General features: G+C 40.2%; 1 protein-coding gene across 4 annotated transcripts in view; it reads right to left on the bottom strand.

Moving 5' to 3' along the window:
- APP (amyloid beta precursor protein) overlaps nt 1-25206 on the bottom strand; it is a 234430-nt gene that overhangs the window by 187230 nt on the left and 21994 nt on the right. For all 4 annotated transcript variants that reach the window (XM_075033881.1, XM_075033883.1, XM_075033879.1 and 1 more), the window contains exon 2: nt 2247-2414. In XM_075033881.1, coding sequence (XP_074889982.1) covers nt 2247-2414 — 168 coding nt within the window. The remainder of the gene's footprint in view (nt 1-2246; nt 2415-25206) is intronic.

Below are 25206 nucleotides of genomic sequence, written 5' to 3'. Positions count from 1 at the left end.
GGGCAGCTCAGGGGTGTGTGGGGGAAGGATAGGGCAGGACAGCTTGGACATGGGCAGTTTCCCCTGAACAAACAGAAAGCATACTGGTGAACACAGCAACAGAAGGGGGTTTTTTTAGGCAGATTCCCATGTTTTAACACACCACAGAATTGCTCACTTCAAGTTAATAAAAGCACACTGCTTAATCACACACACATAACAACATAGATTAACTAAAATTAGTAAGATGCCTGCCCCACTTTTAGGGAGATCTGCCAGCACCTTGCCCCACCACAGAGCAGAACCCCCTAAAACTATGCTTTTAACTGTAGCTAAAGAGACATTCTAAAATCATAACATCATCATCTAAGTTAATGAACTGTCAAGCACACAAATCAAGGCTATCACCACACTGGAGTTTAAATATTTATCCTTAAAAACTCAAGTAACAGAAGGTCTCCCCTCCTCTGTTTCTCCAGTCAGGAGAAAATTTCAGATTCGCAGAAAAATTCAGGTTAAAAGGGACCTATAGAGGTCATCCAGACCTTCCTCTGCTCCAACCAGGGCTTACATCTAAGCCAGACCAAGTTCCTTGGGTCCTTGCCCAGTTCAGCTCTCCCACTCTCGAAGGATGGGGACTCCACAGCCACCACAGGGCCACTCTCCTGGCAAAGAATGTTTTCCTTATATGCAGTCAAAATTTTCGTTATTATACCCTCTGTCATCTAACAGTATATGGCTACTACCTTCTGACTGCTTTTGCTTTCCTATTCCCTTTATTTTTAAGAGTAGTTTTGTGGCTTTTTTTTTAATGGCACCCCAAATTTCAAAGTCACCTGACATTCAGCTGATATTTACAGCTCCGAGTCCTTGTTCTGGAATCCTTCCCTACCTGCAGCATTTATAACAGCACTGCCAGCCTACTGAGCTATTCATGCCTTAAAACACCCCAAACTTTCTACTCTTACTTCCTGTAAATTCACGTATTTCTTTCTATAGCTTTAGATAAAGACTTACTAGCTTGTGGACTTCTATTCACTGATTCCCTACTTCCATCTTTTTATTCCCTTCCTCACCCTCAATAATTTCACTATTCATAAATCAATTTTATTTAGATAAATCAAAGAAGACAACAGAAAACCAGAAGAAACCTCTGAAACCTTACTAGTAGTTTAGGTTTGGTATTTTTGTTAGTGGTAAACAAAAATATTATGAATTTCACAAACTAATATTCTTAGTAAAAAGACAAAGCTACCAGTAAAGAATCAATTTTAATAGACATTACAGTACCCTCCTTAAAATGAATATTCTAGCCCATAAAGCCCCAAATCAGAAAAAACTGAATGAAACACTGCAAGCAACAGAAGGAACAATCAATGGGTGAAAGGACAGGAGTGAAGATGCGAAGAGAGCAGAGATCCAAAGAGTGAATTATCTTGCTTTCTAAAGAAGCATTTTCACAGGAATTGGTTTGACATTTTAGGAAGCAAGACAGCTACTGCTATGGCAATAAGCAACAGCCCCTGCTTTAAAAAAAACGCAGAGATGGTATAGAAAGACATAAGGACTAAAGCAACTCAAGCCATGCCCTTTTGTTTCATGGCATGAAATCTGCATTTTCTTTTCAAATTGTCACACACTGGTACGAGGTTATCACGCTATCACAGCATGGAGACAAAACAAAACTAGACCCACAATCCATTCTTAAGATGTAAGCGAGTGGGTAATAAGCTTCTGCTCTCAAATATGAAATCAGTCATTGTGACTTCATCTGTAGGGCAAGCTTTTTCTATTAAGAAACTCTGAATGGTTCAGTGTGCAACAGAGACCAATAACTCTGGACTGCCCCAGTGTATTTCAGTATAATAGTAGGATGACAGAAGACATGTTACAGCTGACTCTTTCAAGATTAGCCCAGAAAGAACAAGGGCATTTTAAATAATAAACTGTCACCTCAGCTTTATTCAAAATACTTTATAAGCAAGAAGTTCATTCTGCACAGACTATACAAAAATAATCCCCCAAGGGCAGAAGACAGAGGACTGTCCAACAGTTGCAGTGATCCCCTCCCCAGCAACCAATTTTTGGAACTGTTTTAACAGGCTCTGGAGAGAACCTCTTTAAAAAGGACAAAAAAGCCATGGAGCAGAAGAGAAAAAAAAAAAAAGAAAGGAAAGGTCCCTACAGACACAGCTCTCTAGCATGTGCCTGCACCTCGGTGCTTCAGAAGAACAACCACCGTAGCTGTTCCTGAGGATGGGACTTACTTCCTGACAGTACTGGAGAATCCCTTCCTTCGTCCCAATGCAGGTCTTGGTGCCAGAGGGGTCCGATTCCCACTTTCCGTTCTGCACATTCATGTGCATGTTGAGTTTACCACAGAACATGGCGATTTGAGGCTCTGCCAGCAACCCAGTGTTCCCATCAGCAGGCACCTGAAAAGAGAAGAAAAAGAAAAAAAAGTAAGTTTTAAGCTCACATCTGACATTTTAGTCCATCCAAAGCAGCAACAGCTCAAGCAAGCCTGAACTAAACTCTAGGTTTACCCACCCATGGCAGCAAAGGCTGAAATTGTTTGATTCAGGCAGATTTGAGAACCATAAACGCAGTCTTCATAGAAATCCGAAACACACTAGTGTAACATGGAGTTTAAAGCTGTAACCAAACTGTTTTGTGGCCCAAAATTGTCTTCTAATCAACTTGGGCTAAACGCAGAACAACAAGCAGACTTGGAGCACGATTGCAGAAATTTAATTTTCCAAGCGTACTTGGTGTACAGGGGGTGGGGTTCACTAACAAGTAACAAAAAAGTAACAAGTTTTCCCCAACAGTTTCCTAAAAACCCCCCCAATGTATCTTTTTGAAGACCCTCTCTAGTTCATTTAGACATTAAGCACACAGGCTGTATTTTATCATGTCTTATAAAGACAGTGGATTAAAAGCAGCAGTTTCCACTTAAGCTTTGTTTTGATTGAACCTTAAAATGCAGTGGCTGGGGTGGTAGAGCTCTTTCTTTCAGCCCTCTGCCCTCCAGTGTAGCCAACCTCAGAAGGTGTAAGCCGAAAGCACTCGCTTCAGTTTTACCATCTGAGAAACACAACGCAAAGATAAATCTCCTCTTTGGGTTAGGTTCCTCAAGAGAGAATTCAATGGCTCTCCACTGCCCCTCATGCTCCAAATGTGAGTCCGTTGCATTCAAGGTACAGCAGGGTATGCAATTAGGTTTAAATATCTATTTTTAACTTCTATTCTTTTAGCTAGAAGGCTTCTCAAGGGGAAAATTAGAAATATTTTAAAAATTCATGAGAAACTGAAGAAATAGACTTACAGTCTTACAAGAGGTATGCAACCCCTGTATCTTAGTTCCCCCACCCTTTGTTTAAAAAACAGAAAAAAACTTCATTAATTTTATATGCCTACAGTAATAAAAATATAAAAAAAAAATCACACCAAGAAACATTGCAGGAGTCAACATCTAACTACCCTAACACATTAGCTTAGCACTGCAAGTTAAAATGCCACAATTGAAACAAGTTTTTTCTGGGTTTTGTTTGGTTTTGTTTGTTTTTTTTTTGAGAAGGACAGAACATTTATTTTCCTGCCCTCTTTAAGATGTTAACATGTTACGACATTTTTACTTAAAAAAAAAAAAAAAAAAAGCAGGAACACTTCTACCGACAGAGATTTCCCTTTACTATCTCAATTTCTCTTTTCCTCTGGAACAAGTAAGCCCTGTACAATTTAACAGTCAACCTTCACTGTCCTTCCACTGGGTAATAAGAGATTTTTCCAATAACTGGGATGACACCTTGTCTGGCTTGTCTTGATCGTAAAGCTATCACATACTTACTGCTTCTAACATCTTCAGAAACTCTGGAGAGCATCTCAAACATGACATCTATAACAAACACTTGCAAAAAATCCTTCAAATTAATGACTTTTTTTCTTTATAGATTCAACACAACCCTATCAAAATTTCAATAAAAACAGAAATGAGTCATTCCACAGGTGACGTGTGAATGTGAGCTCTATTCAGTCAGCTCCTCCAACTGAGATCTCTATTAAATTAATAAAGCACACAGCAGTCATACTGTGGCAATTTTAAATTTTTTTTCCCCTCAAAATCCTAAGTTGTAAATTTATGGAGACCTTGCCTTGTGCCTTTGTAATAGTGAGCTTTCTGGTACTTTTTGCCTTAGCTATGAAGACAGCTGAAGTTGGGGGGGGAGGGAAGTGACTGTTTACTTGGAGTGGTATCAATTTAACTCTAACAACATGACAACCTATGACTGCCTACTTAAAATCTCATTCCCTTCAGAAATGACATGACATCTCCCATCTTAATGAAATTACCAAAGCAAGTCACGATCACATTTAGCTTTCTATATTTTGAGCTGACAGGGCCATACTAATGAACTGCTCAGCATAGCACTTCACCTTATTGATTAGGACAGCTAAATGTTTCTAATCATAAAGAAATACCGGAGCAATTAACAGACACTGTAAACACAAGTAAAGCATTTAGATCATGACCATGAATAATTCAAATACTCAGCTTCCCAAGTTGAACTTTGTTAGAGTGTCTTTACAGCAAGGACAGTAAGTTAATGGATTTGTCTGTTACATCTCCAGCTAAGATGCAAGACTGAGCTTTCAAATTAACTTTCTATAAACAACCAGAGTGAAAATAACACCTTTTAAAAAAATTTAGGTCAGGGGAAAAAGAAAAAAAAAAGACACATGAAATTATTTAATATCTGATGGTTACTGCTTGCTACCACTAGTGTTTAAACTGAAAGCCTCTCACCTTTAGTATAAGCAGCAAATTTATACATTGCTTTTTCAGCATGGTACCTGCGAAACTTGCAGTGACATTGCAAAGTTTTAACAGGAGAACAGACTCATTGTTGAGATAGCAAGGAGATGGCACAAAGGCTCTTTCTATAAAATGTGCCTCAAATCCATGATTTTTGCCATCTGATATTTCATTTCTGAAGAAAATAAGTTGATCTGCTACGGCACTTTTTCTGATTGTAAAATTAGCAGCTTCCCGCTTGTCAAGAAATTACTCTTGCTACACAGTCCACAGAAACGGCTGATGTTGATGGAGGCTTTTCCGCAGAGATAATGGTCAGAACACAACAGTCAAGCCTAGGAGAATTTTTTGATACAAGGGCTAAGGACAGGGGCGTTACCAGATCTGACCTTGACCTTACCTATCCTAGACTTAGAGCTTCTGCTGGGCCTTTTGACAATACCTGAGCAAGATACTCCTGTTAAGAGTGTATGGCTAAGAGATTTCCCTTCAGTCCATTTTGCAAGCATATGCTTCACAGCATTGTTACTTCCACTTTCCCAAGACTGAAGATCATAAACACAGTGACTGACAGTGATTCTAACATTAAAAAAAGGAAAACATATAAATTTTTCAGTCATTGGCCAAAAACCTGCAGCTACTGTATTAAGCTATATATTGCACCATACTCTTCTACATATTATTTTCCTCTGCAATCATTTGGACTATGACAAAATTCACAGGAAAAAGCCGAAATCCATAAAGTTAAAAATCCATTCTTGGTCCAAAATAACTAGTTATGCTAAATCACAGATAGTTAAGAAGAATATTTCTGATGCCACATTGTCTGGTTTCTTCCAATTTCTCTATGCAGCCCTCCACAGCAGCCTACAAAACACACAGCCTTTCGTTAATTTCACCAAACGGAGTGAAGTAGCAAACAAAACTTGGTAGCAAGATGCATCACACTGCCCCTCTTGCCAGTGCCCCACCACTGAACACAAGAGCATTCCCAAAGGGCCTGCTGAAAAGGGAGCCTGGAAGAGATCAGTCCTCGTAGCCTTGATTTTATGGCATCTATTTTAATCCAGTGGACATTCCTAAATTAAGAACAGTATGTTAAGCAATGAATTCAAGAAAGCATTGTTGCCATTTAGTTTTATACGGTTGATGGATACGAGAGGAGAAAACAAGAGACACGTGCAGCCTCTCAGGCTCCTTTGGTCTGGACTGGCACTAGTGGGGGTCTCTGACACTTACTGGCTGTGCCTCCTCTCTAACCTGGGGGTCTCTCCCACCTACACAAACCCCAGTTTTATAAACACTTGAGTAGGTCCTTATGTTTTAAAAAACTCATTTGACAAGTAATCCTGAGCTGGTAAGGCCTGCAGGCCAATTTCCAACCTTTGCACTATAATTCTGCTCACATGCTCAGCATAGCATCTATTGGTAGGAAAAAGCACAAAAACTAGTAAGCAAGGGACTAACAAAATTACTGCATACCATTTAATCTCTCAAGCAAACATCCAGAAGCATTCACCTCCAACACACTCACCTGCTTGTCTTGTGGGTTTACACAGATCTTCTACATTCAGCTCTTACAGCAGCCTCTGCCACAGACTTTTGCCCCTCCCAAAGTTAACAGCTCGGGAAACTAAACATTGATAACTTTTCCAGCTAACGTACTTAAAGCACTTCTAGGCTATGCTGCCATTTGAAGACTAAGCTTTACCCAAAACCACTACTATCTTTTCACGAGGACAGCGCTAGAAAAGATTTCCAGGGAATGAAAGGTGTGCTAGAAACTGCTGGTGAGTCTTATCCCTGAGACCTCCAGTTAAGAGACTAAAAATGTCACTTACGGATTGCATACCACACCAAGAGCAAGAAACTTCTTCCTCTTCAGCCCTCTCCCTTACCATCAAGTTCGTCTTGAAGACCTCAAGCATCACAGCACTTTGGGGAGAAACAGTTTTGGTTTTCTCCCCAGGAACTGCATCGTGATGATGCTTCACTATCACAGCAAAGCCAAAAATAAAAGATTAAACTTAGCTAACTAATTTCAAGAGAGCTCTCTAGTCTGCACAAGTTACTGATAACGTAAAACCTAATGAAGTATTATTGATTTTAACAGAGACATCCAACAGCAGTTTCATCACAAAGGGGACAACAGTATTTCAGAGGGTGAAAAGTAGCACTTCTTTTAAAATATATACACTTAGAAAGATGAAAAACAACTCAAAAAAAGGCAGGAGAGTGAAAGGAGAGTAAAACTAGATGCAGTAGTGAGTTGTCCCATACACGCTATCATAGCATTTCAAACACATGAATTCATGAATCACTGGTCACATCAAAGGTATATCCAGCTAAAATAAGTGAGTTGGTGAAGAATTTTATGTATCATTCAAGTTTTCTTCACAGCCAATGGTTTAATTCATTTACATTCATTTCCTGCCAAGAAAAGTTATCTGCATTACAATGTAATTAAATGATCTAGAGCACCAATCTACCCAGGTAAGCAGCTTCTGGACAGTAATGCTGAGTAACATAAAGCTACAGTCCAGTTTGTTACAATAATGCCTGTAGTGGCAAATCTTTCCTTGACTAATCCTAAAGCTCTCAGGCAGATTAGTCTCCTGAAGAGTAACTCATGCGACACAAATTACATTAACAGCAGCTATTTGCTTTATTAGTATTCTGCAAAAGTAAAAACTCCAAGCATATTAATGAAACTGTAATCATATATTATTTTGTCTACTTTGCATATGACTTTGAAGAAGTAGCATATGCTTTTTTTCTTGCCTCTTGGCAAATCATTAAATAACAGTTAGACCAATTAGCACGCTGTCTCAAGGTAACTCCAGAAGTTATGCTTTGGTTTTCACAGTATATCCAGTTTTCAAAGACCAAACAAGACACTACTCATCACTTTCACAAGACATCTGCATCAGAGATCAATTTCTATAATAGTGAACTACCTAAATTTGAAAAATGGCAACTACAGGATTCTGAAAAAAATTACGTCAATCGATTGTACACTACTTACAGCTCTGTGTTAGTTAATACAGTAGCCTAATATGTCAGAAGACGTTCAAGGACCAGCCTGACATTTTTGATACAGAAAACAATCATTAAATTGTTAATCATTTTTTAATTATTAACTTTCAAAAGTTCAGTAATGGTACAAGTTCTGAAAGACAGGATGCATGGCCACAGTAATGCTCAACACTGACAGCAGGTCCTCCCTTAAAGAGTTTCAGCATTTCAGAGGCCTGAATTCCAGCTGCAAGACTCATTTCACCTCCAGTTGTGTGCATCTTCTTGTGTGCTCCTCTGCTACGTTTCCTTCTTATGAGCAGCTAAATGCTGAAGAGCTTATAATATTATTTGACAGTAAAGAATTTAAAATGCCTTTCAAGTATAACTTTTCAGTATTTTGCCTACCCTCAGAGAGAAAGCACATTCAGAACTCATTCTTTAGGTGGCGATATTGGAAAAAAAAAATAAAAATTGAATCAACACTTAAGACTGGGATCAGAAGACAACTCCCTAAGAGAAAGCCCATTGGGTACATAACTGCTTCCTTGGATAAGGAAAGAAGAGGGACAAAATCCAGCTGTTTTCCCATCAGATTGTGTCAAAGAAAAATTTATCAACCTGGTCAAATTAGGACAAAACAAGGTAAGTCCTGGCAAAGCCACCTGAATGACACTGTTTAATTACTGAAGCCTGTCTTTGAAAACAGGTGTTTCATGGTATTTTTCTGTTTGTTTTGAGAGGGAAAATGGTCATTCCAAGTATTTATTTGATGTCAAAATGTAAACTTAAATACAATATAGAAAAAAAAAAAAGACATCACGCAAGCATTAAAAGACTAATATGTAGGGAATCTGTTTCTTTCTGAAGTTAAGACGTAGTACAGAGATGCCTCTGCTTTCCCCTCTTCCAGCCCTGGTAATTTAAACACATCTAATTGAGGAGAGGTGCAAAGGGTCTTTTGTGCATCTGTGCACTCCACATCCACATAGCATGCTGCATACCATTTATACAATTTCCAAGACACTCAAAAAAGATTTTGGTAGCAGAGCACAGAGGACTGAAAGAAGTTTATCTAATTACAAAATTAAGAAATGGAATACTTTACACCTTAACAAGCAAGCAAAACAAAAACAAACAGTTTGGAGTTTTTTAGCTCATTACCATTTCATCTTAACATCAAAAGGTCTTTTCCTATCAAACACCATTATTTAAGACAGAAAGCGTAGCCCTCCCCCCATCCAGTCTTTCTGTCATTGCTTTCTGCAGTTACAAAAGTAATTAGTGTATTTGCTAATAGTTCTTCATAATCCCTATTTCAACAACAAGGGTTGGCTTTGTTCACAACTAAGGTTGTACTCAGAAAGCACAGGCTGGAAGGTTCTACCCTCAAGAGGTTTTCCATCAAGGGACCAAAGTAACACAACTTCAGTCCAGATAGCTTCTCTATTAACTTATAATTAAGGACTACAACATAATATGAAAATAAGCATCAGACCTTGTATGTGCTATTATTAAACATCAAAGTATCAAAAAACATTCCCCAAAGGACCCTAAGATGGCTTCTATGATTTAGGTTGTTTTATTCTGCAAACACTAACCTGAAGCCACTTTTGTAAGCCTTCAAAGTGTACTTAATTTGTATTAATTGCTTCATTTGCAATTACTTTCAAGGAGAGGACATTCAATAACAACCCCCATATCTACAATTTATTCAAGAACAACAAATGCCCTCCTTATTTTAGGTGATGATTAAAATAATCCCTCCCTGCTTTCCATTTTTAATGCTAACACCAGTTTCAGCCCTTCAACCAAGAAGTCAGTGACTACAGTTTTAAGGTTTAACGACTTCTGCTGACAATAAAAACTAAAAGGGGGTTCAAGTATCATGAAGCATTATGTATAACCAAGTAACACGCCACCCTTCCAACCCATGCCTGTGCTTCTTCCAGACTTTTATACCACATTCAGGTTGAAATTCAAGGTTTCTTGCTAACTAAAGCGGCACGAATTTGCATGCAAAGCAGTTTGCTTCCTCTATGGCTATTAACAAAGTAAAAGAAATTCTACCTTTGAAGTGGGGCTGCTCATAGCTGTTTTTTCCTATAAAGAACAGAGGTAAAAATAAAATGGGTATAAAAGGACTCTCTGCATGGCCTTACACATTCAGTGAACAAAACATGAGATAAGCTTGTTATCCCCAGTGGAAAGATCAAGTTTCTTCCACTGGACTATGTCTGGTCTGCTGCACCGTACAAGTGAAGATCACTGCTCAATTCCAGAAGTCTACTGTTCAAACTAGGCAAATGCCATGCTAATATAGGCTCGTGTCATCAGACACAAATCCACAGCTTCTTGCCTGTTGGTTAACCATCAACATTTATTTAACACCCCCCCCCCCAAAAAAAAACCCTCAAGATTTTACAAGCTGAATAAAAAGTGCATTATGAGGGTGGAAGTAAAAAAAGCTAATCTTGCTCCCAAGCTGTTCATTTAGATCTTAAAAGTCTTTGGTAATTTACATGGCTATATAATGTGTTGACTAATAGCAGCAGAATAAACAAGAAACAAAAAGAAGCCAGCTCCTGTCAGAATTAAATACCCTCTATCTCATTTGGGAAAAAGAAAAAAAAAGATGCAATCCAGCAGGTGTGCAAGTTTGACAAAAGAAGTGTTCAATGATACCAATATATATGACAAGCGTTATGCTTTCTTTTGGTATGTCTGCATGTGCAGAAATGCTATGATACTGTGTTTAAATCTCATCACCTTGGTTTGGGTTTGTGTGGCAGGGTTTTGGTAGCAGGGGAGGGGTCGCAGGGGTGGCTCCTGTGAGAAGCTGCTACAAGCTTCCCTGGCTCCAAGTCAGACACGCTTCTGGCCAAGGCTGAGCCCATTAGCAACGGTGGTAGCGCCTGTGGGAGAACATATTTAAGAAGGGGAATCTGCAGTGAGTAGCAGGATTGGCATGCGAGAGGAACACCTCTGCAGATACTGAGGTTAGTGAGGAAGAAGGGGGAGGAGGCGCGATGGAGGAGGTGATGCCCCTGCAGCCCATGGTGAGACAGCAGGCTGTCCCCCTGCAGCCCATGGAGGCGAGCGGGGGAGCAGAGCCCCCCAAAGATGGCTGTGACTCCATGGGAAAGCCTGCGCTGGAGCAGTCTGTGCCTGAAGGACTGCAGCCCATGGAAGGGACCCATGCTGGAGCAGTTAATGAAGGACTGCAGCCTGTGGGAAGGACCCACGTTGGAGAAGTTCATGGAGGACTGTCTCCCATGGGAGGAACCCCCCACTGGAGCAGGGGAAGAGTGAGGAGTCCTCCCCCTGAGGAGGAAGGAGCAGCAGAGAAAACGCGTGACAGACTGACTCCAATCCCCATTCCCCGTCCCCCTGCGCCGCCGGGGGGAGGAGGTAGAGAGAACTGGGAGTGGAGCTGAGCCTGGAAAGGAGGGAGAGGTGGGGGGAAGGTGTTTTTAAGATTTGGTTTTACTTCCCATTATTCTGTTTTTTGCTCATAACCATAACTGGTGAGTGATCCCTCCCTGTCCTTGTCTCAACTCACAAGCCTTTTGTTATATTTTCTCCTCCCCATCCCAGAAGGCAGAAGGAGTGAGAGGCCTCGTGGTGCTTTGCTGCCAGTTGGGCTTAAACCACAACACATCTGAAAGACTGTCATTACCCCAAAACAAACATAAGACTCTGTAATACAGAGCCAAATTAAGGTTTTGCACTGAAATACACTCATTGTAAACCATCTAATTCCAGCAATGTATTTTCTATTCCAACGCTCAGAGCCACCATCACTTATCTTAAATAAATATATGAAATAGAAGAAAAAGAAGAGTGTATCTCACAGCAACAGAACAGACTACAGAACTATTCCAAGCTCAGTAATAACTTTTGGGTTCCTATTATACCTGTGAAACTGACTCCTGTAAAACTGAAACTACAAGGTGAGAGCAAGTATACAAAAAGCCCTAAATAAGATCTAGTTTTCATTTATATTAAAAGCACCTTTTTCTTGCAAAAGGGTACCCTAAGTTGGTGTAAGTTATATTTTAAAGCTATTTCAATGCATGTGTACCTGGGAAGGACGTGAAAAGGAAAATTACTAGATGCAGAGCCAGACTCTGTACCATGAAACAAATTTAAATTATATGTCAGGTCAAAAATTGAGGAACAATCCCAATTCAACAAATTCAATAAACAAGTTAACATCTGAGCAATGTCAGTTTCTCAAATGAACTATATTGCTCAAATGTTAGTGCTCTGTCATTTATTGACTTATTTTTAAACAGAATAGCAGTCTCCAGTTTTCAGGAATTCATTTGAAGTAGCTGTTGACTTTAAGATACCTTCACATCTCATTCATCACATTTCCAGCACCTCATTTGTTTAAGCATCTCATGGAAGAAGAATTATTTTGTATAGTATCTTCCCTCCTTTTTTGGTTTGTTTTTTTTTTTTTTTCCCCCCCAACTTTTCCTGCTAAAACTGGGCTGCAAAAAGATAGTTTGTAAAAGGATGCTACTCCATTTGAGGGATGCTTACATCTTACCTCCATTCCATAAAATTTATTGGTACTCAGCCTCTCACAGAATCGTATCTTCAATTTAGAAGCATTTTGAGAAAGAAAGGAAATTATTTAATTTACCACCACTTCAGCATTGTTGTTTTTTGATCCTATATGGGATGCCCATACGGGCAAATCAGCAGACTTTGTTTACAGTACAGTCCCAGAACAGATGACAAAATTATTTCAAACATCTCTGTTTAAATGTTTGGACTTGTAACTTTCTAAATAAATAATAATAGTAATAAATACTTTAAAAAAACAGTATGAAAACCACAATAGCCAAGTTGCACTTCCAAGCATGACTTTCATATGACTGATTTATTTCACAGTGCTAACATCCTATATTTTTGACAATATAGTAATTAGACAAAGCGAGTTAAAGTATACAAGGCACCTGAGTTTTCCTGAAACAAACTTCCTTGAAAAAGAGATACTAGATTTTCCAGATTTGGAAAATCTTGTAGGCTTACATCATTTTCCTATCATAGAAAGACAACACTGAACTACTGAACTAATTACTCTAAACCTACAGAATTATTATTGCAGTGGAGGAAATACACAGCGCATTTTGTAGGCTCCTCCAAGAATGAACAGAAGCTGCAATCCATCTGCTCAGCAGATTTTTCTTGTGTTAGTCTGACTGAAAAAACCGTTATCTACCCAAGCAGAAATTCACCAGAGCCAGAAGAGCTGAAATTTTCCTTGTGAAACAGGACCCCCACCCTGGATCAAATGAATTTCAAAGGAAGCACTGAGGTTGATATTTTATTCTCATTATTTATTTTCCATACAGTTAATTATCTGCCCTCAACACAGGCACAAACTACACTGCTAAAGTAACTGCTCCACAGACGACGTTGCTGATGTTATTCTTCAAACTATGCAGAATGGTATCCTCCTCTGCTGCCATTTGGCTGAACCACAAACATCTGAACAGAGCCGTGTGAGAAGTCTGATGTTACTCACTAGTTTTAACATGAAGTGTTTCAGGTATTTTGCACTGTTGCAGCACTCAATACGTATGCCAAAGGTCCCTCTCGTCTTCATTTGATGCAGAACTACTCTCTGCCCAGGCGGCAAGCCTGTGACTCACAGTCTTCTCACCAAGTTGTCCGACTGGTTTGGCTTACTAAAATTATTATTATTAATAAAAATAACGATTTCCCAATTTCATTCCAGAAACAATGCGAAGATGAATCAACAACATATTTCTGGCATTCGCTAACTTTAACCATTAGTGTTTGGCAAGGTGAGGACTCACTGACTGCTACAAGGAAGAGCACATCCCTAAGATCCTTCTTGAGATATTATTTATGCTACCCAAGATGCCAACACATCTCTAATTAGACAAACCTTTTTTTAGCTGACAAAAACACCAATATGGGCAAGCCAGAAGGAACTAATCTTTCAATACTAGGATTAAACAACATAGCAAATTACCTAGATTACTTTCAAGGCATATACAGAAGTCTGATCCTAGCTGCCACATGACAGAGTCAAATAGATGGTTGACAGATTTTGATTCATTTTGAGTTGAATTGAAGGTCCAGTCCTTCAATCTTTCCTCCAGAAAAATGTATGAAATTCTACCTCTCCACAACAGCAATACTGTGCTAAGGGAATTAATACAGCATTACTAGACATCCCATGCTGAAACAGATCCTGCCCTGGATCTGTTTTTAGGGTACTTGAGTCACCCGTTACTAAAAAACCCCCACCCAAACCCTACTGTCACATGAGACACAAGCTTCTTCTACATCACTGGGCACCCAGCTACTCTTTTTTCAGCAGCTACTCCATGTTCAGTACAGGTTTTTGTAATAAAAATTGTAAGTATTATGATTTTTTTCATAATAATCATGCTGCACTTTATAGAAAGAAAGTCTGGCCTTCAACCTCTGATGCTATGCCCAACCCTCACAGCTTTCAAGATGAAGCCATTTCTCCATCTCTCCGCTTTCTGGCTCTAGTAGACAGACAGTTTATTTAATTTCATCCACCACACCAAAAACAAGTTCATCATTATTGCATACATAAAATGTTAATGATAAAAACCTAAGTATTAAAGAAACAGACCTTCAGAAGTGCTTAACAGAAAAAGGCAGAGAATTCTACAGCTTGGGGTAGAATTAAATATTCCATCATTCTCTCAACTGGGCACGTTTCAGGTTTCCCCTCTACAATTTTCACTTTGCATGTTGTTTTACTCATTAAATGCTACTGTACTATACACACCATGCACATGAACTTCATGTCATTGTGCTAACACTCAAAACCTAGAAACTCTTCTTTCCCAGAACTTGCAAGCAAGAAACAGGAGGAAGGAAAAAGAACAAACAGATGAAGACAGAGGGAAGTCCTCACAGAAATAACCCAACAGCTTTGTTCAGCAGGCTGGGCAACAGTAATGCATGATGGGTCACAGCACAAATTCTCCCTTTAGCAGGGATCACTGAACAGGTTTATACATACACTCTGCACAATCGTGACAGGAGTCTTAATCTTATTAGAAATAATAAACCAAAGGAGTTACTGGCCTGACCACGCAAGCCAGTTATTCTATAGAACACAACTCTTCAGCTTGAAAAACTAAGCAAAACGACCCAAAATTGGACTTAAGGGAATTCAGTCAGCCTCAAATCAAATCAATTTCCAATGACACAAGAACCAGAGAAAAGGATAATTATGGTAAGCCTACGACTTTCCAAAATCCATTATGCAATTCACGAGATGACAAAAAAAGCAACTAATACGTAGGAAGCAATGTGGGACAAGAGAAAAAAACTCCAAGCCACACTGCCCAATACATGAAAGCCAATGCTACAGAAGCACACTAATTTTTCTGAATCATTTCTGATTAAATTTCCACACCTTACCTGTGGTATCTTACAGCAACTGTTCTCTGTGTTTAAAAATGTATGTTTAAAGACACAGCCTTCATCTGAATTCTTCCACAGATGGTCTTTACAAAAAGCCTTACTGATTTCAATGTTTTGAATGTTAACATAGAAAAGACAGTGGAGTACCCTGTTGATGTTCTCCCTCTTTCCTATTCACAATGCATATTACTAGCATGGGTTCTGGATTTCTGATCTTATTGAGCTCTATGGAGTACCACAACCTGCAGCAAATGGCAGTATCCGGACTGTTGCTTAGGTCTGGGAGGAGACTAGATCCTGTAAATCCAAGGACTTTCTTCCAGCATGGTATTCTTATAGTAACTTCCTAATAATGCAGGAGTACATATCTCATGCAAGTTTAGTTATGCAAAACTTTGAAACATGAAAAAAATTGTGCCAGACAGCTCTTGGTATTCCATTATAAGACTTGCTGTTATTATGGTTAACAGAAACTTGCACAAACATCTCGCATTCAGACAAGGATAGAGAAAGTAACTGTTCAGAATGAGAGTTTCTGGGGGTTTTTTAACCATACCAAGGACTCCCAAGAGTCCTCTGCTAGGTCCACTCACTAACAGCAGCTGCTCTTAATCTTGACAACAGTGAGAACAGAAGACAGATGCTCACATGCATGTGATTTGAAGGCTCATGAGAAGTACTGCATTCAAAAGGAGCATCCTTAAAGACTATTTCAAATTCATACTAATTGAATTTAACAGACTTTTATGAAAGAGATTAAGATGAACTTTGAGGCACTTTCAGATCCTCAAATGATGCAGATAAATGAGATTATTAATTGTTAACTATTGTTATCAGATACGAGAGAACTGATCCAAATAACATGACATAATAAAGTGCTGTTTCCTTACCAAGGAGTAGGCTAAAATTACTACAGATCATTAAGTATTAAAAAACCAAAGCATTAGGCCTCTCCTAAGGGGGGGGGAATCTCCAGTTTCTTTAATCATGTTGAAACCACATACTTCAAGACAAAAAACACTCATTTTTCAATACCTCCATTATATTATTGCTATTTTGAACACATAAATCCTTCAAACAGTGGCTTACATGTGGGAATTTTTTATTTGTCTTTTAAATTAATAATCTGGAAGATTAATAAAACACCTTGCTTTTTTAAAACTCATCAGCTGTAGCATTCTGATAACAATCATCACAAACAAAGAAACAATACTATGCTTTCCCACCTCCCGCTTGTTGTTTTATTGAGATGTAATAAGAATGAGTTATACTGTGAAAGATGTCACACACTCTCCAACCACAGAGAGGAAGAAAAAACTCTATTCAGTTACTGAGCCGGGAGCTCTACTACAGAAAGTCCCATTGAACGCTAATGATGCCTCGCAAGGGGAGTACAGGAAACCTTATTTCTACTCACTAATAGAGAAACACGCACAATGGCTGTCAACTTTTATTTAAGACTAGCTAGGTCACAACATGCAGTGAAAGCAGAAATACCTTTTATTTTATTTCATTTGATGCAACGCCTAAGGACTCTAAGCAGGGATGCTGACCCCTCATCAGGAATTTGACCAGAGTACTAGATGTAGAGCATATGCTCTACACAAGCTATCCATGATCTAAACACTACAGAGCAGCAACACATAACATATTATTTCTTCTCCAATTCTCTTCACAGATTTATTTGCAGATATTAAAAATTGCTTATGACCTACACTGACAAAACAGTTGCCCAAGCTGCAATGCAGACTCTTCTCTGGATGTTTTTTCCCCTTCTGAATGATGTGCTCTCTGACAGTTGCACACATGTGTTTTCACTCTCTCAATCTTGGGGCAAGAAACCTTTAAATCTGGTATGTCTTATACAACTAGGTTTCACCTCACTTATACTGAGAGGTTGAAAGAAACTGTACCACTAAAAATACAGCACAAAATACAGCTGACATCAGGTATTACCTTAAAACCCTGCTCTTATTCCATGTACAGGATAAGAAATTCCAGAGCAGCCTACAGCTGCCTTCCTATTTCCCACCGTCAGATGACTCCATGTTCTCCTTCCCATTTCCAGCCCTGTTCAGTTGCTGAAAGAAGCAGTAGAGCTCAGAATACCAGCCCCAATAACTTTGGCAGAATTCCTTGAAAATGCCAAGGGGGAAGTAAAAAAAAAAAAAGTAAAAAGATGGCCTGCAAGTGCGTCACAGAGCCAAAATGTCCAAGTAGCGAAGATTCCAGCTTCATGTCAGGCTTGGGACCATCTCAAGCACTACTTTCATACAGAACTGCTTAGTGCTTTCAAACCCAAGCTAGCTGAAAAGGTCAGAGACTTGCACAGGAGCTTAGGGTCCTTCTCCTTCAGGTGGTAACTACCACCTTCCAGCAAGAGACAAGCTTGAGAGCGAGCTTTAAGCAAGCAGCCTTCCCGCAGCTCTCCCTGTCCTGCCCACAAGCTCAGGAAGGCAGGCATGGCTTCCCAGTGTTTGCTGAGATGTCAGGAGGGTTCAGCTTAAAACAGCACAGCAGCAGGCACAGTGTTTGGCTCCAGAAGCCCTGGCAATACTCCAGAAAGAACACAGATGCTCCCTTACTTGCACCTAGCCTAGGCTGAGCCAAGCTAAGTGTTCATCATCACATTTAGTTTACAGTGATGAGGTGTTCCACACAATGCAGGACATGAAACTGAGCATTTCCTGAAAATACAGCGATTCCTAGTATTATATTCCCAGTATACATGCATACCAATGGGTCTTTATTGATGGTATAGCTCTATATTGGCAAATCACCCACAACCACATTACTTTGAAAAGTGAGTAATTTTTAAGAGTCCCTCAACTCATTCCACCAACAGCACAGTTTTCCCTTTTGCTGACATGGTCACATTATCTTTCATCCTTGCTCCCTGGGGTCTGCCAGTGTACATTATGTTGTTCTTCCCTCTGCTAACATAATAGAGAATATCATCCAGTAACACCAGCATTGCTTTTTACTTGTATTGTTACACTATGAGGAGAGCTGAAGCTGCTTCAAGGTAATCAAGAATATTGTCAGAAGAACACATACTTAGTTTCAGATATACTTTCATTTTCTTTTGTTACATACAAGACAAAAAATAAGCATCAAATCTAACTAACAAAATAAGGTTAAGAGACAGTATGGTAACAGTCAAGGACTACTGATATTTCAGACAAGCTGTAAGAATAGTCACTTGATGTACTTCCTCTGCTCTAGATGCACTCACCACAGATCACACAGCCTTTAGGACAGACCTCAAGCAGACAGTCACCTGATCTCACGTACTGGTTTCTGAATAACCTGACTTCCAGAGGACAGGCTCAGCACCTACTGCGGGCGCCTGCAAAGCCTTACTTACTTCCCTTAAAAAAACAAACAAACAAAAAACACCCCACAACTTTTACATAAACAACCTATTATTTTCAAATGTGAAAAGCAAACAAAGTAATTCATCACATGATATAGACATACTCAAGCGTTTTAATTCACATCAGCATAATAAAGTTTGAGAAGTGAACTCAATTGTGTCAAATCACAATAAAAACCACTTGCTACTTTTCAGAAGTGAAGTACAGCAATAAGCTCATCCCAGGCTCCAAGAGCATTAAGTACTGGTAAAATATCACATTGGGATTTTTCCTCTCCTTGACATCTCTTGACCTTGGCAAACATCTGTTCATCTTATTGATTTCCAAATGCGAATTACTGTGAGAATTTTAGTTCTTATACAACAATCTCTCTGCTTTTAATAGGACAAACAGAGTTATTGTTTTCACCAGGTGCGTCCTTACACATTCATAGTGAACTGGATTCCATATCCATGCCTTTCACCATCTCGGTAAATCTTCAGAATATGTTTGCCTGACAAATCTAGAGTCTACAACACACATTTCTTCCCACACTGTATAACAGAATAACTTTAAATGAAGGTTCGTTTTAAATGTCAAGCCATCAGTTTTTAGCCTTTTCAAACAAGTAGGGGATTTTATACCATTTTTTCTGATGCTTGCAAGGTTTCAGGGTGGTCACCAGACCTTTTTGGGCTGTTTTCAAAGGACTTGAAAAACTCTCTTCTTCACACAGATACTACATTCTGTCTCTAGTTCAGGCAACTTTCTTATTTCTAAGATACACGTTTGGACAGCTTGTATCTACCCACTCTTGATTCAAAACTTTTTATTAAAATCTGTCAAAAGCAATTAGCCTGAATAAACAGACACTATAAATCCATTTCAATGATCACACAATGGATGTGTATGATTATACATACAGCAACATTTGAAGCACTAAAAAAACTGTTTGATCTCCTGCACTAGGGCTTGCATGAAATAACAAGGTACAGGAACAGCAATATGAAGATGGTTTCAGAGGCAGCTATAAGGGAGGGACAAAACCACCACTAAGTTTCTTTTCTAGGTTCAGGACCATTCAGGTCACTGGCAAAGTATTCTGCATTGAGGGAAACGGAAGAAGCTTTAATAAGAGATGTCCAAACAATCTTCTGAATCACTGAAAAGCCACCACAGCCATTGAAGAGGAGACTGAATTAAAGACCTGCAAGAGTTTAGATCATACTTTCTGTGCTTGTGTATTGCCAAAGTATGCTGAAAATCTGGGTCAGAGCTGCAAGGTGGACAGACCTAGAAATGTTCCTACAGTAAGATTCCCCAAAAGGATGTCTCTTCCACTCTCCCAAACCAACATTTCATTTTACTAGAAAAATTAAGTAGTCATTTTTAGAAGTCCAGACAGCACAAAGTGCCAGGGCCATTGCAGAGGCTGGCAGGATATGGTGCCTGCAGCCCACAGGGAGCACAGCCATGGAGGGCTCACCCCACCCTCCCCCCCAGGAGGGGCATCCCTTGGCGATGCAGCTATGCAGACAGACTGCATTAATTCTCAAACATTACTTCACAGTACAGTAAGTACATTACTTGGCTTTCTACATTAAGGCGGCAAGCTTGTTAAAAATAATCAGTGCCTTCACCCCATCATGACTTGCCCAATGTTGGCATCACTTCACTCAGAACATGCCACTAAGGAAGGCAGAAACTTTAATCACAGGGGCTGAAATATCTTAAAAAACTACTTCTGTAAATCTAGATTTGGGGATATGGAACTATTTTTTACTGTACTATCTATATATTAAACAGTTTGCAAAGACTGTCATAAAAAAAATAATCAAAGTTATGATGCAATTTACTATAGCTAAAATTTGATGTGAAGCCCACTTGAAAGTTAACAGCAATTAACAACAGTTAACAACCCCAAATCAATTTTGTTTACCAAATAGCTTCTTCAGACCACCATTTGAGCACTCCTTCCCCCATTCTTTATTCTACTGAAAATAGTACATGGCTACAAAACCTGCATTGTCCCAGCTGCCATCCAGTCTTTCACACATCCCAGGTCTCCAGCACAATACAAATAAACCCAAGCATTTACTCTTGGAAGAGATCAGTGGTACACGGCTGATGTTTTCATTCCGAACATGCACACATAATTCCTTTACTACATCATCATACAAAAAATGCATGTGTGCAAAGGAAAGGTAAGAAGTTCTTCCTCTCTCTTTGCACAGGTCAGTTTACAATGGACAGAAAGCGAGGCTTTTACGACAGCAGGACATTTCTTTTCTTGCCATTAGTAAAATGGGAGCAGCTGTAAGAAAAATACTCCCCAAAACAACAGGTCCCTTCAGAAGAAGCCAACTCAGGCCCTTCTCAGAGAGCAAACACAATAAGGAAGAGAGGGACAAGACTGAGTGGACACCAGAGGAGGGGAAGGGAAGAGGAAGGGAAAGCACTCATGCTTTTTCCCCTTTTAGCCCACTCCACCTTCAAGCCTTATCCAGGCAGTTCTGTTGACTCTTGAAAGGTGGAAACGTAAGATTAAAGCATCACAGAAAGCATTTGCTACTAGTCAAGCCAAAATAGTGCATTCAGTTTTGGAAACCATTTGTTATGGACAAACATACTGAGGCAGAGAAAACACAAAGACAGTATCAATTTAAGTGTTTACTAAGCTTCAAGGAATACAAAAATAAATGCAAGACCTAGAATGAAGTAGGCTGTCAGGAGCCAGTTCCAGGAACTATAATTGGACTCCACAGCAAAAATCATTCATTGATGTTCCATTCAATACTTTTTTTTCAAATAAACATTCACAATCAAGATATCAGAAATGAACACCACATTTTCATCAATACTGACATGTTTCTGCACGAATTCAGTGCAGACCTTAATACAATTAACCAAAATAATTTCCTTCCCAAACTATCTCATTTGCAGAAACTCGCTGAGGCCATGAAACCAAACCTAGTTTGAAATTGCCAGCAATTAAATCCTTGCTTTAAAGTTTTAAGAAAAAGTACATCACACATACAACAGCTCTACATAACACCTGCAGAAAAGATCTCATTCAAAATATTAATTTGTTTTCTTGGATCTGTAGCCTCCCTCCACATCCCCCTTAACTGATCTAAGAAAAAGTTAGTTACTTTTAATAATAACAAACTTGAAGATTCAAAGGCAATATTACTCCTTATAAAAATCAGTACATGGGCTGTCTAGAATACCCATATCTGAGCTTTGTGCAGGGAAGAGAGGAAGAGGTGGATGAAAAGAAAGAAAAAAGACCTTTTATTTTTCCTGCACAAACAAGACTGCTATAATGTATACAGCAGCACAGCAATGACAACTCCATCTCATACATCAGCAAAATCCACTGGGGAATATAGACGTCTAGTGAGTTTGCCAAGGATGCAAGTTTAAGAGTAAAAGGTGGAATTATTTTCTCACAAACAAAACAAACAGTAACATCAGGACAGTGTCCCACACAAACCCACAGGTGAAGTGTGAAACACTCCTCACCTGACCAGATCAACACACCGATGAGGAGCATCACTGGCTTCCCCAGAATGGAACAAGGCTTCCCCATGAAACCAGCTGCCACTGAAGCTATAGAAGCCACTTATAAACCAAAACACTCATCTCAACACAGACCAACTCCAAGTGGGTCTTCTGTTGACTTCTTGGTTTGAAGAACGGTGTTGACTATTAAACAATCCCAGGGACTGCTAGCTTCCTAAAGTCAGGAGAGTGATGAACTGGGCCACCAATCCAGCCAGGGAGCCTGATCTTCTTCCACCAGCAGGGTGAAGGGCTGAGACAACCGATTTTGAGCTACCACACAAATGTAACTGAAGTACATGTATATATGGATCATGCAGTTTGTTTTTTTTTTTTTACAGAAACGTTACCTGTTTTCTAATTCTCCATTCAGCTTATCATAAACAAATTACAAAAAGCAGAAAATAAACTTGTCTGCGGTCAGGCAGGTATCAAAACACTTGGCATAAACTACAAGATGTGAATGTAACAAGATCATGCAGAGCAACATTTGATCTGGTCGCACTGAGGCCAAACCAATTAATAGGCATCCGCAAGCACCCAAGCCTGAGCTGGCACTACACGAGACTGACCAGCCATAGCACAGCAACACACTGCAAGAGTCTGTGTGAAAACTGCCTGTCAGCAAAAATGAGATATAAGTGGTGGCCTAATTAACACCAACTTGCAGCAAGGACAATATGCAGAAGAAAAAACAAGTATGCCTCACACAGTGAAAACACAACCTTGAAATGATTAGGAATCTGAAAACTGAAGCTAACCCAAGGCAACAAAGCAAGCTAACCTCTGTGTCCCTTTATAACACCATACCACCCTGCCTGTCCCCCCAGGGGCTTGCCCCAGAGCTGCTGGACTGCAAGCGTGGTGCCGTGCAAACTGCAGGCTGCATCAGCTGCTAACTGCACAGGTCACACACCGGCATCAAACTTGGGCTCATCTGGCTACCCCACAACTGAATCAAAAGGAGCCTGGGTCCACCTCCAAGCAGCCATCATAATGAAGCTCCCCATCCTGAAATTTCCATTTGCACCAGAAATTTTTTTGGCAGTAATCCTGTGTGTTACCACCTGAGCTTTCAACACGTTTCAGCAAAAACACAAGGCGTTCAAGAAACTTGAATGTTTTATGCAGTATTGATTAATATGTAGACTTGAGACTTATATTGCTATGGAAGAGGGAATGTGTGGGAAATCAATTAAATCCACCAAATTAATCTAAGGACAGGCTTCTGGTCAGTGATACAACTAACTGGCTGTGGCACCATCCCTTAACACACTGGTATAAACTGTAAGTGCTTATAGAATCACAGAATTGTTTAGGTTGGAAAAGACCTTCAAGATCATTGAGTTCAACTGTTAACCTAACACTGCAAAGTCCACCACTAGACCATGTCCCTAAGTGCCACATCTACACGTCTTTTCAATACCTCCAGGGATGGTGACTCAACCACTTCCCTGGGCAGCCTGTTCTAATGCTTGACAACCCTTTCAGTGATGAAATTTTTCCTAATATCCAACCTGTACCTCCCCTGGCACAACTTGAGGCCAATTCCTCTCGTCCTATCACTTGTTGCTTGGGAAAAGAGACCAGCACCCACCTCACTACAACCTCCTTTCAGGTAGTTGTTCAGAGCAATAAGGTCTCCCCTCAGTCTCCTCTTCTCCATTCTAAACAATCCCAGTTCCCTCAGCCACTCCTCATATGGCTTGTGCTCTAGACCCTTCACCAGCTTCATTGCCCTTCTTTGGACCTAATGTATTTCTTGTAGTGAGGGACCCAAAACTGAACACAGTATTACAGGTGCAGCCTTACCAGTGCCAAGTACAGGGAGACAATCACTTCTCTGCTTCTGCTGGCCACACTATTTTTGATACAGGCCAGGATGCTGTTGGTGTTCTTGGCCACCTGGGCACACTGATGTTGTCTAGGTAGACAACATCCACAGCCTTTCCCTCATCCACTAAGCAAGTCACCTTGTCACAGAAGGAGATCAGGTTAGTCAAGCAGGACCTGCCTTTCAGAAACCCATGCTGACCGGGCCTGATCACCCAGTTGTCCTGTATGTGCTGTGTGATGGCACTCAGGACGATCTGCTCCATAACCCTCCCCAGCACTGAGGTCAGACTGACAGGCCTGTAGTTCCCTGGATCCTCCTTCTGGCCCTTCTTGTAGATGGGCATCACATTTGCTAAGTTCCAGTCAGCTGGGACCTCCCCAGTTAGCCAGGACTGCTGATAAATGACGGAAAGTGGCTTGGTGAGCACTTCTGCCAGCTCCCTCAGCACCCTTGGGTGTACCCCATCCAGCCCCACAGACTTGTGTGTGTCTAAGTGGTGTAGCAGGTCGCTAACCATTTCCCCTTGGATTATGGGGGCTTCATTCTGCTCCCCATCCCTGTCTTCCAGCTCAGGGGGCTGGGTACCCGGAGAACAACTGGTCTTACTACTAAAGACTGAAGCAAAGAAGGCATTAAGTACCTCAGCCTTTTCCTCATCCTTTGTCACTGTGTTTCCCCCCACATCCAATAAAGGATGGAGATTCTCCTTAGCCCTCCTTTTGTTGCCAATGTATTTAGAGTCATTTTTTTATTGTCTTTTACAGCAGTAGCCAGATTAAGTTCTAGTTGGGCTTTTGTCCTTCTAACTTTCTCCCTGCATAACCTCATGACATCCTTGTAGTCCTCCCGAGTTGCTTGCCCCTTCTTCCAAAGATTATAAACTCCTTTTATTTTTTTCTGAGTTCCAGCCAAAGCTTTCTGTTCAGCCAGGCCAGTTGTCTTGCCCACCACCTCATCTTTCAGCACATGGGGACGGCCTGTTCCTGCGCCTTGAAGATTTCCTTCTTGAAGAATGTCCAGCTTCCCTGGACTCCTCTGCCCTTCAGGACTGCCTCCCAAGGGACTCTGTCAACCAGGCCAAAGTCTGCCCTCCACAAGTCCAAGGTAGCAGTTATGCTCACCCCCCTCCTTACTTCTCTGAGAATCAAAAACTCTGCCATTTCATGATTGCTACACCCACAGCA

The sequence above is a fragment of the Buteo buteo genome, chromosome 8, assembly GCF_964188355.1.
Source record: "Buteo buteo chromosome 8, bButBut1.hap1.1, whole genome shotgun sequence".
Taxonomy (NCBI): Eukaryota; Metazoa; Chordata; class Aves; order Accipitriformes; family Accipitridae; genus Buteo; species Buteo buteo.
Note: the sequence above shows the minus strand (reverse complement) of the source record. Positions and strands in the feature narration are given on the sequence as shown.